This window comes from Neopelma chrysocephalum, unplaced genomic scaffold (genome assembly GCF_003984885.1).
Source record: "Neopelma chrysocephalum unplaced genomic scaffold, ASM398488v2 Primary Assembly neopelma1_72, whole genome shotgun sequence".
In the NCBI taxonomy this organism is placed as follows: Eukaryota; Metazoa; Chordata; class Aves; order Passeriformes; family Pipridae; genus Neopelma; species Neopelma chrysocephalum.
This window is the reverse complement of record NW_020897732.1, coordinates 8,695,641-8,712,144: the sequence shown is the minus strand read 5'-3', so window position 1 is coordinate 8,712,144 and position 16,504 is coordinate 8,695,641. Positions and strand designations below refer to the sequence as shown.

At 41.7% G+C, this 16,504-nt stretch overlaps 1 protein-coding gene across 1 annotated transcript in view; it reads right to left on the bottom strand.

Annotated features, from left to right (window-relative positions):
• The window catches only part of PAXIP1 (PAX interacting protein 1), a 35,102-nt gene extending 19,958 nt beyond the window's left edge, over positions 1–15,144 (bottom strand). The window contains exons 1-5 of the mRNA XM_027686964.1: positions 14,949–15,144; positions 10,303–10,437; positions 8,341–8,384; positions 3,845–3,908; positions 2,727–2,840 (exon numbers count right to left, since the gene is read on the bottom strand). Coding sequence (XP_027542765.1) covers positions 2,727–2,840; positions 3,845–3,908; positions 8,341–8,384; positions 10,303–10,437; positions 14,949–15,038 — 447 coding nt within the window. The 5' untranslated portion in view covers positions 15,039–15,144. The remainder of the gene's footprint in view (positions 1–2,726; positions 2,841–3,844; positions 3,909–8,340; positions 8,385–10,302; positions 10,438–14,948) is intronic.
• Between the last annotated feature and the right edge of the window lie 1,360 nt (positions 15,145–16,504).

Genomic DNA, 16,504 nt, shown 5'->3' with positions numbered 1-16,504 from the left:
TGAAAATAATGAAATTTGGTTCTGAAAATAATGAAATTTGGTTCTGAAAAATCCTTCAGAACTCCTGCAGCTAGTACATCAGCAGTCAATACCAGAATGCAGGTGATTTTAGGTGGACATTATGGTGAGTTTAAATACAGTTTATACTTACATTTTGTCCACTAAAATAAAAAGTAAAAAAAAAACCAAACAAAATGCATCTAGGAAGAAAGTCAAAATTTAATAATAAAGTAGAGACAAATATTTACAAGGTGGTCACTGAAAAAAAATGCATTTCAACAGGAATACAAATCAGAAATCAGTCAGGTATTTCCCATACACCTTCTCAGAAGCTCCAAACTGTAATGTTGCCCTCAACTACAAAGTTACATTCTGTCCAATATTATCTAAATCCATTTCAGTGCAAGGTTACAATGTTGACAAAGTAGCAAATTTTATCCCTCCCTCCTCCCTTCTCATTTCACCATTTGAAGATATATATAAATCTTATAGAATCAGTGTTGTATTTATTCGAACATCTTTTTGATGGAAACCCCTCAATATATCAAAACAGCAAGGGAAAAAAAAGGAAAGCTTCCTTTAGAAAATTTGAAACTAATTTCAGGATCTAATATTTAGAAGTCATTGAACTGGGATTTTCTTTGTATGTCAAACAATATAAGTTAACAACAAGCACATTCAGAGGAAATTAATTTAATTTAATGATTCTCTAGAGTTATTTTCTACAATGAAACTGTCATTCATACCCAATAAAGAAATTAGAGATGAAATCAAGTTTACTTGCCGACACGCGTTTTTATTCATTCTTGGTGGTGAGAATTATTAACAATCTTGTTTTATCATCTTGTGTCTAGTCAAAGCAATCATTTAAGTTTTCCTAGTGACAAAACTGTTCTCGTTACAAACTGCTGCAGATTCCCTTGTAGTAGGTGCGTCGCAGCAGCAGGACTGGAAGCACTTTAAGTAATCATCCCATAGAATTGTTCCCATTCAATGATTATGTGAATTAAAATATTTTTATCCTACAGAAAGGAAATGCTAATTCATAATTAGCTAATAGAGACAACTAAGGTGGTGTTGAATACAGCCCTCTAAACAGTCCACAGGAGAAAGATCATGTGCTTAAAAAAAAAAATCAAAACAACCCACACACACATCCACCACAAAAACCCCAACCCTACAAAGGTTCTCACATTTTAAAGAGGCAAGAATTTCCCATGTCCACACTTTCTCTTCTCCCATTGCCAGCCTACGTTTTATTCTAATACATTTCCCTATGTATGCACACATAAATTTACTGTCATTCTACTAGCCATAAGTTTTTGTCTTATCTTAGATAGTTTACATTCACTCCAAAATATTAAAAGGGTCATTGGTGGAACAATAATATACTCAATTTGTATAGAACAACATGAGGAACTTGACAAAGTTTCACAAGATTTAGGTAAGGAGGTACAGAACTTGATCTTAGAGTTACTCATATTCAAATAACTAAACTGTGTCATACCCCTTCCACTGATTTGAAATTTAAAAAAAAATGTGATGGAAATGTGCTCATGTTCTTAAAGGACAAAAAGTAAAACACAAAACCCAAAGCTTGCTCCATGCACCAGATGAACTAAAAGCACCCATGGAATCATTTTTAAGTGAGCTTCAATTTGTTTAAAGTATTTTCAGTCTCTGAACTAACATGCTAAATCAATTACAAGTATATTTGTTCCTCAGGAAGAGGAATACCTGAACAGTTCATGAAGTTTCAGTGAACTATTTATAACCAAAGCATTACTGCCATTGTAGTACAGGAGGCTATTCTGATGTGCTCAATGCTGCCTTTAGCCTGTTACTTGATCTTCCTCATTCAGTTTCTCCACCAGCATAAAGACAGCAGCATTTGATTTCCTACATGGGAATAAGAAATCAAATGATGGTATTTAAACCAGAGGAAGCTGTGGACTCCCTCCAAGGGTAGAGAGGCCTTACAGAGATTTGGATAGACCAGAGAGCTGGGCCATCACCAATCACATGAAATTTAACAAGAGCAACCATCAGATCCTGCACCTGGGATGGCATAACCATGGTTTCAGGTACAAAGTGGGGGATAAGAGTCTGGAGAAGAGCCCTGCAGAAAGGCATCTGGGGGGTTGGGTTGGTAGTTGAATATGAGTGTGCCCTGGCATGCAAGTGGGACAACCCTGTCCTGGGTGCATCAAGCACAGCACTGTAGCTGGCTGAGGGAGGCATTGTCCTGCTCTGCCTTGTGCTGGTCAGCACACTACAATAAACACAAGAAAAAAACCGTTCCTCCTTCTGCTCTCTTTATTCCTTTCTCCCTCTTAACATTGAAGGGCATTCTATGCAATTTTTCAATTTTGTCCTTCATTTTCTTCACTGATTCTGTATCTACAAATTTACGAATCACAAACACTATTGACTATGACATGTCAAAATTAGATTAAGACAAACAGAACAAAGAATAAAATTAAAATTCTTTGTTCAAACAGGAATTCAAATACTGGTATGAAACTGAACAACTTTTGAATTAATCACGCTTAAAGCCATGGAGAAAATAAGTATGCACTGAAGAGCTGCAATGCATAATTGTGCTGAATTTAGTTGTTAATGAACAGTCTTAAGAATTCTAACTTCAGGGAGTTGGAAAATTTCTCATTATTCAAAAGCAAATGAGAGCTACAACAAGAAGAACCGTACATCTAATAAACTCTTACCCCCTTTGGCTCAGGCACAATCAAATGAGTACACTTCTTATTGAGGCTCAGCTGGCAATTCCCTCCATAAAAAGTAATCAAAGCCCACAGCGTACTTCGGTCTTCAGACGAAACCTAAAAGGAAGGTAAAAAAGCCTTTAATTCTACACACCCAGCTGTCTTCAGCTGGAAGAATTTTACTATAATACATGACACACCATTTACAAGTCTGGCTAATGTATTACCTATTACTTTTAAATACCAAATTAGCATGGAAGTTACAGAGAAAAACGGTGACAAAGACACACAACAAGAAAAAGAACTTCTAAATAATAATTCTTAACCTACACTGAGAAAATAAAAACACTCTTTACTCCTGTAAAACTCAACACTAGTATATCACCCTCCACTAGAGAAAAAAAGTTAGTGATCAAGCAAACTGGAGTTATTTAGCTTGGACAATCTGTATAAAATCATTAAACAGAATTTTAACAAGTAGACCAAATTAACAGCCTGTGTAAAGAACTAAAGTGTTTATTTCTTACAATTTATGCCACAGCACTGTCCCCCTCCCATGCTAAGAAAGCCACATGCATTGAAGCCATTACCAATGAGAGTTAGTGACAGTATTACAGTAATAACTGGCTAAAAAGTCTAAAGCACACACACACATCTATTCCATGAGCACCTGGCCCTGATCCTGTGTCTGCACTCACTCTGGTGACAGATCTACAGAGCTGCCTATGAACACAAGCCATGGAAGCACCACCCTTCCACTTGCTTTACTCACTGGAACCCCTGTTAAGTTTTCAGTGCATTAGTAGTAAAACACGTTGACTGAATATTGTGTTAGTGCAGAAACAGAAAACGCAGAATAGCAGCAAAGACTTTGCAGTCCAGTGTACTCTGCATTTGAGAATCATCATAAAGCTGAATAGAAGACAAATTACTGACTGAATGTTCAGTTTGAACTGTTCACGGCCTCATTTTCAGTGAACAGCTGTCAGGTGATAATTCACCTAACATACAGAAAAAAAGTCACAGTACAACAGAAAAACTGGTATCTCTCCTCAAAAAAACCCAAAGCATCACAAACATAGTGTACATTGGAGTAGACTGAAATATGGTTCACTTCTTACCTGAGAGAGACAAGCAGTGACTCCAAAAAAGATCTGACATGATTCTGGAGAAAAGCCATTTACACTGGAAAGCAGATGTCAAGGATGCAAAATAATTAAATGAGAGCTTCCTGAGGGACATTAGAAGGAAATTAAACAGTGAGCATAGTACTTCTCAGATATTATCAATTATTTGACCATTTAAAAACTTCTGTGTTGTCTGCTTCCAATTCAAGTTGTATGCACCAAGAAAAAAATGATGTACAAGCTGAAATCAGGACACCTCTAATATTGTGACTGATTTTGGTAACATCATAAACTTGCCTCTTCCCAGAACATCTCCCTCAGCCCATCTCAGCATGCTTTGCTTAAAGGAGTCAGAAGAGTTTCCTTCTGTTATGAAATGCTTATTGGCCATGCTTCAAAAAACAGGAGAACCTGACGAAGACAATATAGAAGAATTATGTTAGACAATATTAACACCAAATTTAATTGTGGCACATGAACTCAGGGTCTAATGTCTTTATCAATGATGTGGACGAGGGGATTGAGTGCACCCTCAGTAAGTTTGCACACAACACCAAGTTGGGTGCGAGTGTTCATTTGCTGGGGGGCAGGAAGGCTCTGCAGAGGGATCTGGAGAGGCTGGAATGATGGGCTGAGGCCAACTGGATGAGGTTCAATAAGGTGAAGTGCTGGGTCCTGCACTTGGGTCACAACAACCCCCTGCAGCGCTACAGGTTGAGGGAACAGTGGCTGGAAAGCTGCCTGGTGGAAAAGGACCCTGGGGATATTGGTCAACAGTGACTGAACATGAGCCAGGGTGTGCTCATGTGACCAAGAAGGCCAATGGCATCCTGGCCTGGATCAAGAATAGTGTGGCCAGCAGGAATTCAGCAGTTAATGTGCCCCTGTACTTGAGGCTGCACCTCAGATCCTGTGTTCAGGTCTGGGACCCTCAATTCAGGAAAGACACTGAGGTGCTGGAGCATGCCCAGAGAAGGGCAATGGAGCTTGTGTAGAGTCTGGAGCACAAGTCTAGCAAGGAGCAGCTGAGAGAGCTGGGGGTGTTTAGACTGGAGAAAAGGAGGCTCTGGGGGACCTTCTTGCTCCCTACAGCTACCTGAAAGAATGTTGTAGCCAGATGGGTGTTGGTCTCTTCTCCCCAGTAACAAGCCATAGGAGAAGATGAAATGACCTCAAGTTGTGCCAGGGGAGGTTTAGATTGGATATTAGGAAATATTTCTTCACCAAAAGGGTTGTCAAGCATTGAAACAGGCTGCACAGGGCAGTGGTAGAGTCACCATCTCTGGAGGTATTTAAAAGACATGTAGATGTGGCACTGACGGACATGGTTTAGTAGTGGACGTGGCAGTGCTGGGTTAACAGTTGGACTCGATGATCTCAGAGGCCTTTTCCAACCTAAATGATTCTGTTCTAGGATTGTTCTCCCTGTTCAGAGTGGCCCAGACAAAACAAAACAGGGTTAGACTGTAGCATGGTAATGGTATTAAACTCCAGCAACACAATACTGAGGCACTGCAAGTTGACTGGGGAGACTGAAATCTGCACTATGGGAGAGGCCACGTGAAACAGGAGAGAGAACAGTTTGACAGAAGTAAGCTGGGAAAGACAGAGGGACAATTTGACTTCAGCAACTTCCCTCCCTTTTCTACACGTCCATATGATCTTGTGCTTAAGATCCAGTCACATCTTGTAAGAAAAAAATGACTACAGAAAGAGATGTACATTGTGTCACAAGTACACACTGAGATTTTTTTAAATGAAATAAAATTATTTTCCCCATGATGCTGACAGATGTACCAACAACATTTAAGTTTTGAGACTCGAAGTCTGAGAGTCTAGTCAAAGCCCAGAGCACTTTAAAACTTAACAGATTACTACTATCACCCAGAATATTCCAAGAAGTTCAAATCTGATGAACATCCTGAATTTCACTGTGTTGCCCTGCATCTCATCTAAGGCAGAAATTCAGCACTGGATCTTCCAAAACTGTACACTTGTCTACTCCCTGTCTCAATATCTACTGCTAACACACAAGGCAGGAACAGTCGGTATTTAATTTTTAAGAGGTCCATGAGTTTGCCTGCAGCTTGCACTCTTTAAACAACAGGAGTGAAACTGTTACAGAAAGCAGAGCAATAAATTAAAAAAAAAAAAAAAGAGGGAATGCAGGAAAACTCAGTTTTTCCCCTGCCATCAGCACAAGTTCAGAAGTGCTCTGACCCTCTTTTATCCGTACAAGACTATGGAAAAATAAACCTTCCTCTTTCTTGCTTTTTCTGCAAAAAAAGTCCCAGACCTCTTTATGGCATTACAGCCAAGGTTTTCACACATGAAACTCCTTATCCTTCTTCATAAAGTCTGCTTCCAGCTTCATTTTTCTGCCACTTCCCTTCAACTGCAGGTTAGTCAGATTTTGCAGATGTCAGATAGCAGGACACAGGAGAACACTCTGCCTTCTGAAGTTCCCCTTAGTGAAAACAACTTCCACTAAGAAACAGGCAAAATTACTATGCTTTTATATTGTTTTAAATATTTCTACATTAAACTTCACCTTTAACAACTGACAGGCAAATGCCCATCAAGTACCAGAAGTGGAAAGCCAAGGTAAAATCCTTAAGGTTGTTATTACATCCATATGTCTCACTGACACAAGGTGTTTCGAGGACTTTTTTCTTCAGAAATTCAAAGACCACTTTGAGCATTTCATCTCCAAATTAAAACATAAACAAGAGACAAAAATGCAGAATCTTAAACTGGGTCCAAAACCAGTCAATAGAAATAGCTTAGTTTTTCCAGTTAACTGCTCTATTTTTTTCATTATGGTAGTACCTAAATCCCTAATGAAAGGCCGGATGTCACTGCACTCGAAGTCATAAAGTGCCTGACACAGAACAAAACAAAGTTAAGACTTAACAACCCCTTTTAGTGAGCACAATAAGGTTCAGAATAAAATCTAAACCCACCGTGTTCTAAGGACATGAACTGCTAGAAAAGAGAAAGTCAAAGGTCCAAGGAACACATTTATTGCTGGCAGGTGGACAAAACTTCCTTCCTCCATGCAACTCAAGAACATGACACTACTGAGACCTGGTCTTTTCATTTGGCCATTCCCTTATACCCACAATAAAGACTTCCTGAGCAATAGCCATTGAGGGCTACATTCCCACATTTATTGCTACAATTTAGTTATGGACTGCATCACTCTGTTGTTTTATCTGTTTATTTCTCTTCTGAGTATATCTAATAACGTCAGCTCTTAGAATACCCTTTTAAAAACCCTATTTTCAGATGGAAGACAAATTTTCTAATAGTGCAATTTCTCCGTGGGAAAGAACACCATCAATAATGAAATGTTAGGTTACTTAAGCCTGAAAATGTAGCTAATTCCAAGCTATTTTTTGTCACAGTCCAAAGGAACCAGGAGAGAAGGTTTACAGATATGTGACATAAACAACTCTACACTCCCATGCTGATGACGATAGGAAAATAAGCACATTTATTATGTCCAGACCCAAAAGACAAAAATCACTAGCCTAGATGACATCACAGAGACAGAGATGCAAAGTCACACGCTTTAAAATACCAGGTATAAAACAGGAATTCCGAGTCACTGAAGCACATAAAGACCTGAATTCCCCATATGAACACCTGGATTTTTGCATCTACCACCTTTTGTTTTCCATTACAGACACAACCACCTGTTACCTCATTCCAAAATGAGATCTCATGCCTGACAACATTCCTTTCTAGTCCTGGCACTCTTTGTTGCCATCACCTGCTTGTATCTGTACTGAAATATAGTGCTCTGTTTAAGCTTGTCCATATACAAAATATTTATCCTGAATGGCCTAAGAAAAAGATGTGCGATTTTTTTTCTATAAAAATAGCCATTGTCACCATTCCTGTAATTCCAAGAAAAGAATTGCCAGGAACATAAACAAAAATGGACAGTAATAACTGACAAGAAGAGGAAGAAATGAGCCATCCATACGCAAAATACAGGCTCCAAACAAGTTAAGAAACAGAGACCCAGCCAAACACAAACAAGGGTCTAACCAAAGGCAAGGACAGACTATCCCAAAAATGGGAATACTAACACTATCTGTTTATAAAGTGTTATTTATAATACAGTATTAGGAGTTATTCCATATTTATTCCTTATTTAATTTTGCTAGAAAAGGCAGAATAGGCCATTCTACTCTGAGCCGTCCTTCGCCCCTTTAGTGCACTCCAGTGGTTTTCCTGGTGCCTCAGGTAAATAATGTATCACCTGCCAGTTAAAATGTTTTGAGTCTATTTGATAATGGCTTTCCTGCAAGTACCTATGAAGCACAAAATAGCCACAGGGACAGGAAAACTGCAGGCAAAACACATTGTATCATTTTAAAATTTTAAGCCGTACCTACTTGAAACAATGTTTAATCCCTTGATGGCATCTATTTCAACATGTTTCCTACAGAATTAACTTAATTTTGAACTTAAAAGGATACGGCAGAAGAGCTCCACAGCGAACAGACAAGATCACCCAGGAAGGCTGAAAAAACAAAAACCACAAGATGTTAAAAACCTTGGTCTACATGTACAAAATACGAATTACCTCCAAGTTCATACTGTACTAGTTTTAATATGTAACATTCAGCTGGAAGTCCAAGTGTTTCACAGACATTGTAGTTAGTCTACAATAAAAGGCTATTCTCATTTATTTGTAAGAGTTCAGGTAAAAGCAGCTTAAAGGTTGAGCAGCAATATGGGAGCAAGACCCCCTTGTCTTGTGTCATTTATACTATTTATTCATCCTCTCCCTTTTATTTTGAGTTCTCCCTACCCTTAAGAAAAAATAATTTAAAAAAACCCCATGTATAAAACCCTGCCTTACTCTCATCACTGAGGAGTCAGGAACCATAACCTTGTACAGAAAGTTTCTGAAGACAGAGCAATGCTGGTGGTGGGCAGTGACGGCCCCTACCCAACAGCATTCTGGGACAGAAGGGCTCAAAGGGACACAGGGAGGTGGCAGAGAATGGAGGAGATGTAGGACAGTGGTCCCAGTGCAGCAGATAAGGAAGAGTGGGCAAAGAGTGGCATCACATTAACAATGAAATTACTCTTTCTCAAAAGACAAGTAAAAAACTATATTGTGGCAACTATGTTTATGGTGTCGCAGTTCTTGCTGTTCTTTTTCCCTTATAAGGCAGCACACAAAAAAATGAGCCAAAAACATTCCATTCTTAACTTCTCAATCCTCAAGAATTTCTCTTCCTTATTCCCTATAACCAACTACTTTTGCCTCTGGCTTCCATTCCCTTAACACTTAGTCTAATCTTCTTGATTACAGATCATGCTGTGATGTTTTCAGGTCAAACTAAGTGACATTAGTGACAGACTTGCTCTCATTTGGCAAATGAGTTAGCAGTTAGTAGCAGTTCTGAAGAAAATTGAATTATTTCAGTAAATGGCATTAGAAAGCAGGAAGTGCTCTTACGACACCAATGTCCTTCCTTCACATAACAGCAGCAGCAAATCTTCTTGTTTGTAAGGTTAAAACTAGGCCAAAAAACACTTCAGAAAAAGGAACTAAAAATTAATCAGCAGGCCCACTATAACCAAAAGGTCTCCAGCCAAGCACCTTTCATTTTTCAGAATTAATTCATAGTTCTACAATCTCAGGTGAATTCTCATGACATAACCTATCAAAATTCTCTACTACCACCTGTAACCCTGTTGAAAACAATAACCCAAAATCATGTACCCAAAGGTACTAGCAATGAAATTCTAGTGTTATTTCTTCTAAGCTCTCTCATGACTTCCAGAGTGACAAGTTCACATTTTCAAACATGAAGCCCAGAATTTTTCACTGGAAAAATCCCCCACTATTACAAGGTAGTAACAAACTACTGGTAATTCCAGTATGAGGAAGAAAAAAAAAAAGAAAAAACCTTTAAAAACTAAAATTAAGAGGGAAAAATCTTTTTTTCCACAAGTTCTTGTAGTTTAAAATTAGCATAGTACACATATGCAGAATCAACAAAATCATTTTTCACCATGTCAATTATATGTGTTTGAAAAAAAAACTCAGTAATCTACTACTTATTCTAAAATGAGGTTTTCCATTGCCAGAAGCTTGCAAGAACCTCCCCATCAGAAACATTTCTAAAATACAGCCAATAGGACACCATCCCACAGATGCCTGAAGGAAGAATCTGGGGGAAAAAAAAACAAACAAAGCAGAAAACCAAAAAATATCCAAACCACTGACAGATACAGAGGAACAAGAGAAAGAAGAGAACAGAATTGTAGCAGAAGTCTATCAGTCAGGATAAAAGTTTGTGCAACAAGAATAGAAGATTTTTGAATGTATGTTTCATTTGGTCACCATCCAAACATGAATATTTTGTTATAACAATGAAGTACCCACGTCAGTACTTTGACAGTATCATGGATAAGTCGTTCACCTTTACCACAGGGAGATCAAAAACTTCACGAGATTCTCCAACTTCCGGATTGTCCCCATCTTCTGAAATAATATGTGAAGCCAGTGCATTGTAAGAAACTTCCTTTGCTTTCCCAGCTTTCAGAAGTTGAATAACCTAAACCCAAAAGAGAACAGAGAGAAGTCAACAATTTTTAGCATATTTTATTTGAGAAAAACATCACTGCAAGAAGACACTAACACTGGAGGAATGAACATGGCCTTCTCTCTTGGTCGTCCTCCTATAGGTGGCCAGCACTCTTTTGGAAGTTCCAAACGCATCCTATTTAAAACCTGATTGCCAAAGGTTTACATCTCTGCATATTTTCATAATTCAATTTGAAGATTTACTTTCCAGAATAATTCAGGCTTTGGTAGAAATCTAGAAAATGTCAACACTTTTCCAAAACATATATTCCTCAAAAAACATCTGAAAACAATTTTCTCTCAGGCAAGGTACAAAAACTCTTCTTCACAACGTTTGTTTTTGCATATAGTTGCTCTGGAAGTGTTTGAATATTCTTTAAAATAAGAGGTTGAATTTTAAGGACTAAGTGACTAAGAGAAATACAAAAAAAACCCCAAAACACTAGAAAACCAAACAAGTAGAACAAATGCCCCCTAAGTTACCACCACAAAGAGCTGGAATGGATGTGTCTCACTCCACTGTTCTGTCCTCAGAAAATGCAGAACACCTCACAACTAACAAAGCACATCTCACTCCCAGTTTTGCAAGGCCCATGCAGCAAATGCTGGTTTAAGAGTTCAGCACTCTCTCAGCTCTGTTGTAGAGATCTGTGTGATGAATCCAATCCTGCCCCCCAAAAACCAGACTTTCATTTCAACAAAAGTAACAGAGAAGGTAGTGGGGAGTAGCGGGGAGGAAGATAAAAATGTTTTAAAATGTTACAGTCTAGAGTTCAAAAGCTAAAAATGAAAATTAAGATTATTGTTTAATTTTCCTCTTATTATTCAGAAATAATGATTTAGCAGGACAAAACTGGTATGATGCTTATCCTCCAAAAGCTGCCAGGGGCAAATGCCTATCCCTGAAAACGTGCTGGGGACATTCCCTTCATAACAGGATGCTCTCCTCATAACAGTGAACAACAGAGAGCAAGGCACTGCATTCATCAAACAAAATATTAATTAATTGGTCCTTAAGCAATTACACCCTACCCTGTAAACTCACCAGGACAGAAAAGCACTGAAAAAGAGACTCTCTCAAAACGTGGCATCAGGATGTTTTATAAAGCATCTGTGCCAAGCAGAAAAACAAAGATGGAAAAATCACCGCTCCAGGAGGAGACAATTTCAGCATTTCCTGACTGAAGTATCTGACTTTAAAATTCCACTAAAGAAAAAAAATCAACTTGTTCTGAAGTGGATGAATATGTGATATTACCAAATTACAAAATAAATACTCTAAAATAACCAAGAAAATTGATCATGAGCTTGCTGTTCTTGCCAAAACAGCCTGGAAAAGGAGACAATGTTTCCATTTTACACACCAATCTCCTAAATCAGGAGGCACTTGCGTGCATGAAATCCAATTATCCACAAGGTAACACGGGACACTATCATTCCAATAAATAAAAATAAAGCCCTCTTGAAAATAGTAGGCATTTAAGAACAGCCCCAGCACATGAGCTCCTTGGCTCACACAGCTCTCCCTGGGTTACAATCCCATTCGACTGTTTATTTAGGGGAAGGCTAAAAACAGGAAAGAACATCACAAAAACTGAGCACTCAAATCTGACAGTGTCAGAAAGAAGCTGCAACTAATGTGCTGGAAGTATGAATGTTTTTGTATCAAAACAATGTTGCATGAAAGAGCTCGTGCAAAGAGTCTTCTTATACAAAAAGTTACTCCAGTTTCAGGTACAAAATTGAAACACTACAACTATGACAGAAATAATCATATGATTATTTCATAAAAAGGAATTTTCCTAATTCAGCTCATGTCAACTTCAACTGTCCTCTCAGAACAAGTGACTTCTTTAGATTAAGTAGTGCCTGGACTGGAAAGTTATGCTGGCACAATTAAAGAACTTCAGTTATACTGGTATCAACCGTATAACTGTAACCAGAAAACAAAATGCTGAAAAGTCCTAATAGGAACATTGTAAAATCCTGTTCTTTAGGTCTTAGTTTATACCCACTAAATGAAATTTCATTTTAGTGGGGGGCATATAAATTTTATCTTATCCTCTCCCACTAAAATCTGTGTTGGATGAAACAAGAGGAATTGTTCAAAACTAAAAAGTAAGACAATGGGTATAAAAAATAAATAGAACAAGAGATAACCAGAACCCAAATATCCTGTTCAAAGTCCTTGTGCTGCACTGTATTGCTTTTATCTCTTTCTGAATGAAACACTGATTTTAACTGGTGTTCCCAAAACATGACGGTTTGAGTTTATATCTTTAAGGAAAGCAGGAAAAGCACTTATTAAAAAAACAGAATAGCAGCTGACATCTACTCATCACCCCTGGTAAGGTGTGAGCAGCAAAGTGCACATCCCAGTGAAATGGATTTAAAGTTGAGAGCCAGCAGCCTACTTCTCCCTCATTTGCCAAAGAACATCTAGGCACAATTCCAGACTTTTGTTTCCCTTACAATTTATGCTGCATATGCTTTAATAGGCAGTGGGCATGCAGTTATTCACCTGAATAAATTCTTTTTTTTTCTTACTCTTGGATTTGTTTTGATTATCGTGCTCACTTGCGCTAAACCTGTTTTAATATTTATTAGGGTAACTGGTTTTCCGTGAAACCATTTGGAAATTTAAGGTGATCAAAGTGTACTCCTCCCCAAAAGATGAAGGAGTAAACTTCTATTCAAAATCAAGCTGGTATCTGCTTTTATATGAAGAAGTAAAAAGCGCTAAATATATTTGTAATTTTACATCAGTAATAGGACAAATTTCACTCTAAGAACTGTTTGATTTAGAATTTTTCTGTCTCGGCTCAAAACACACCCAGTAAATGCTCCTCTTGTTCAGGTGTCCCCAGGGTACCACAGGGGTGTCCTGGTCTCTTCTGGGACAGAGTTAATTTCCCCTCAGTAGCTGGTACAGTGCTGTGTTTTGGATTCAGAATAGGAATCATGTTGGTAACACACTGATGTTTTGGTTTGTCCCAGGTCGAGTTCATCCCAAGCCAAGGACTTTTTTTGTGTCTCATGCTCTGCCAGTGAAGAGGTTCAAAAAAGGAAAGTGGGAGGGAGCATGGCTGGGACAGGTGACCTGAACTGGCCAAAGGGAAATTCCACGCCACAGAACATCATTCCCAGTATATAAGCTGAGGGAGTTACCTGGAAGAGGCTGATCTGGGTTCAGGAAGGGGGGTCTGGCATCAGTCAGCGAGTGGTGAACAACTGTATTGTGAATCACTTGGTTTTCTTCCTTTCCCTTTTTATTATCATTATTATTTACTATTACCATTATATCTTACCTTATTAAACTGTCCTTATCTCAACCTACGAGTTTTACTTTTGATTCTCCTCCCCATTCCACTGGGTAGGGCTGGAGGGTGAACAAGCAACTGTGTGGTGCTTAGTTGGCAGCTGGGCTTAAACCAGGACACAGGCTCCCCACAAGAGATGTATTTCTTTTATCATAATAGGAATAAAAACCATGTCAACCTGTCAGTGCCAGTGTCTCCAGGTCACTTACAGGCCTACAAGGCTCACTGAGTGCCAGGGCACGAGGCTAAAGGAACCCAACGCTGAAGTAAGACTTTACTGCAGCAAATACCAGAGGAGCAAAGACTCCAACTTCGGTGTGAAGTGCATGCAGTAACCTGCTCGCACGGAGCTGCTGTCCTAAAGCTCGATATGGTTCACTTCAAGCACCTGTCTAATTGGACACGCCACAGAAACTTTGTTTAAACCACCTTCGCTCAGTACGACCGGGTGCTATTCACTGTAAGGCCACCTGCACCACCCAGGGCAGGGGTGGAGGGCTGGACGGACACTGGGCAGCCCCTTCTGCTCCTCGTCCCCCGGGGAGCCGGGCAGGAGCTCAGAGATGCGCCTGAACCCCACCAGCACCACCCCGGGCGGTCCTGGGGCGGCACCAGGGGCCGCGCCGAGGCGGGAAGGTCCGTGTGGGAGGGAAGAGCCGGTCCGGCCCCCCGCGCAGAGCCCTCCCCACGGCCTATCCCCGTGTCCCTGTGCCCGTCCCGACCGCGGGCGCAGGGAGGGGCCGTGCCCCCGGGGCGCCCCGGAGGAGCGGCGGGCGCTGCCCCCGCTGCCCGCCCGGCCCGGCCCGGCACAGGAAGTCCCTCCGCCCGCTCCTCCTCCGCTCAGGCGGTGGCGGTGGGGCCTGCGCGGCGGGGCCGCGGCTCCCATGGCGGCGGCGGCGGCGCTTCCCGCGGACACGGCCGGGACCGGGATTGGGATCCGGGCCGGGATCGGGATCGAGACCGGCCGCTCCCCCCCCGCGCTCCCTCACGGCCCCTCACGCGCGCGCCCCCCCCCCCCACTCCCGCCCTTTCCCCGTGAGGCGGCGCGAGCCTCGAGCCCGCGCGTGGCAGGCGGACGCTCCCACAGTGCCCCCTCACCGGGGGGGCTGAGGGGGGGGGGCTGAAGGAGAAGGCGGGAATGATCCGAGGGATGACCTGGTACCTTGGGGTCGATGTCTCCCACCACGAAGAACTTGACATCTTTGAACATCTCCTCTGGGACTTTCAGCTCCTCCTCGTCGTCCGCCAACATGGTCCCGGACGGCAGCACCGGGCGTTCACCCCGCCGGCTCCCCGCTGATCTCCCGCGCTCACTGTGCAGAAGCCGCCGGGGCCCGGGTCTCTCCCGTCCCCCTCCCCCCGCCGAGCCGCCGAACCGCGCGAGCAAGGCGCGCGCTGCGGGACACACCATTCCCCGCCGGGACGCAGGGGGGGGTGGAAGGGAGAGGGGAGCGCCGCCAGCACGAAGCGGCCCCCTCCGCCCGATTAGCCACCACCGCTGCCGCAGGGCAAAGCCCGTTTCTGGTGCACGGGCTCTATCCCTACTACTCCCTCTCTCTCCGAACCGGGCCGAGAAGCAGCATCCAGGCCCGGCGCTCCCCCCGCGCGGAGTGCAATGGACTCGCCGCGAACGACAGAGGCGGGCAGCGGGGATACCCGGCCCCGCCCATTGACGAGCGGCGCGGGCGGGGGGGGAGGGGAGCGCGCGCCTCCGGCCACGCCCCCTCGGGCCGCCCAAGCCCCGCCCCCGTCAGGCCCCGCCCCCTCCCTATCAGGCCCCGCCCCTCGCTCCCGCCGTGAGGGGACGCGGGCGATGGCGGCGGGTCCCGCATCGTGATGTATGTTCCAGCACCGACCTCACTAATGAACACACTGACTGCTCCCGAAATCACGAAATAGAGTCACTCAGGTTGGAAAAGACCTATAAGGTCACCGAGTCCAACCGAAATCAGGCATTTTTCCCTCACAAGCTGACTCAGAGCATCCTTCTAGGTTCACAGTGAACCATCCACGCCTAGAGGGGGATGTGCCTTACCTAACTTTAAGACAACAGAAAACAGAAATCATCACTTTATATCAGTTATAGAAATGAGCACTTTCACAGCCTGATTCATCTGGCATATTTTAAACATCCCTGCATTGACAGGTGTGTTTATAATACAACATAAATAAATTATATATTAATTTATAATAATATATGGTTTAATATAATATTATTCTAATAATATATATTATATATTATTTAAATATTGCCCCCATACTTAAGCGTGATGTTATGAGGTGGCACTGAAAGGCTTACTGAAATAAAAATACAGGACACCTATTGTTTGCCTCCTGCCTGCAAGGCCTGTCTCACTTTCCCAGGAGAAAACTGGGTTTCTTTAACTTGTGTTATTCTTCAAACTATGGCAGAAACTATTAATCGGTTTACAATTAATTTATTTACTTTTACTGCATATAATTTTACTGGATAAAGTTATGTATCCGGTTTTATTTATCCAATTTCACTGGATAAAGTTATTTATCCAGTGTTTGGGGGGGAGTTGTAGGGAAAATACAAGTTCTTAGCTTCCTTATCACCCTTTTTCAAGGAAGGTGCTTCAGCCCCCTTTCTCCTGCTCTTCTGGATCTCCACATAACATCTTCCCCTTTCTACTCCAGCTATATAAGAAATACCCAACCTATCACCTGTTTTTCCCCTACTCCAGAAAGGGATCT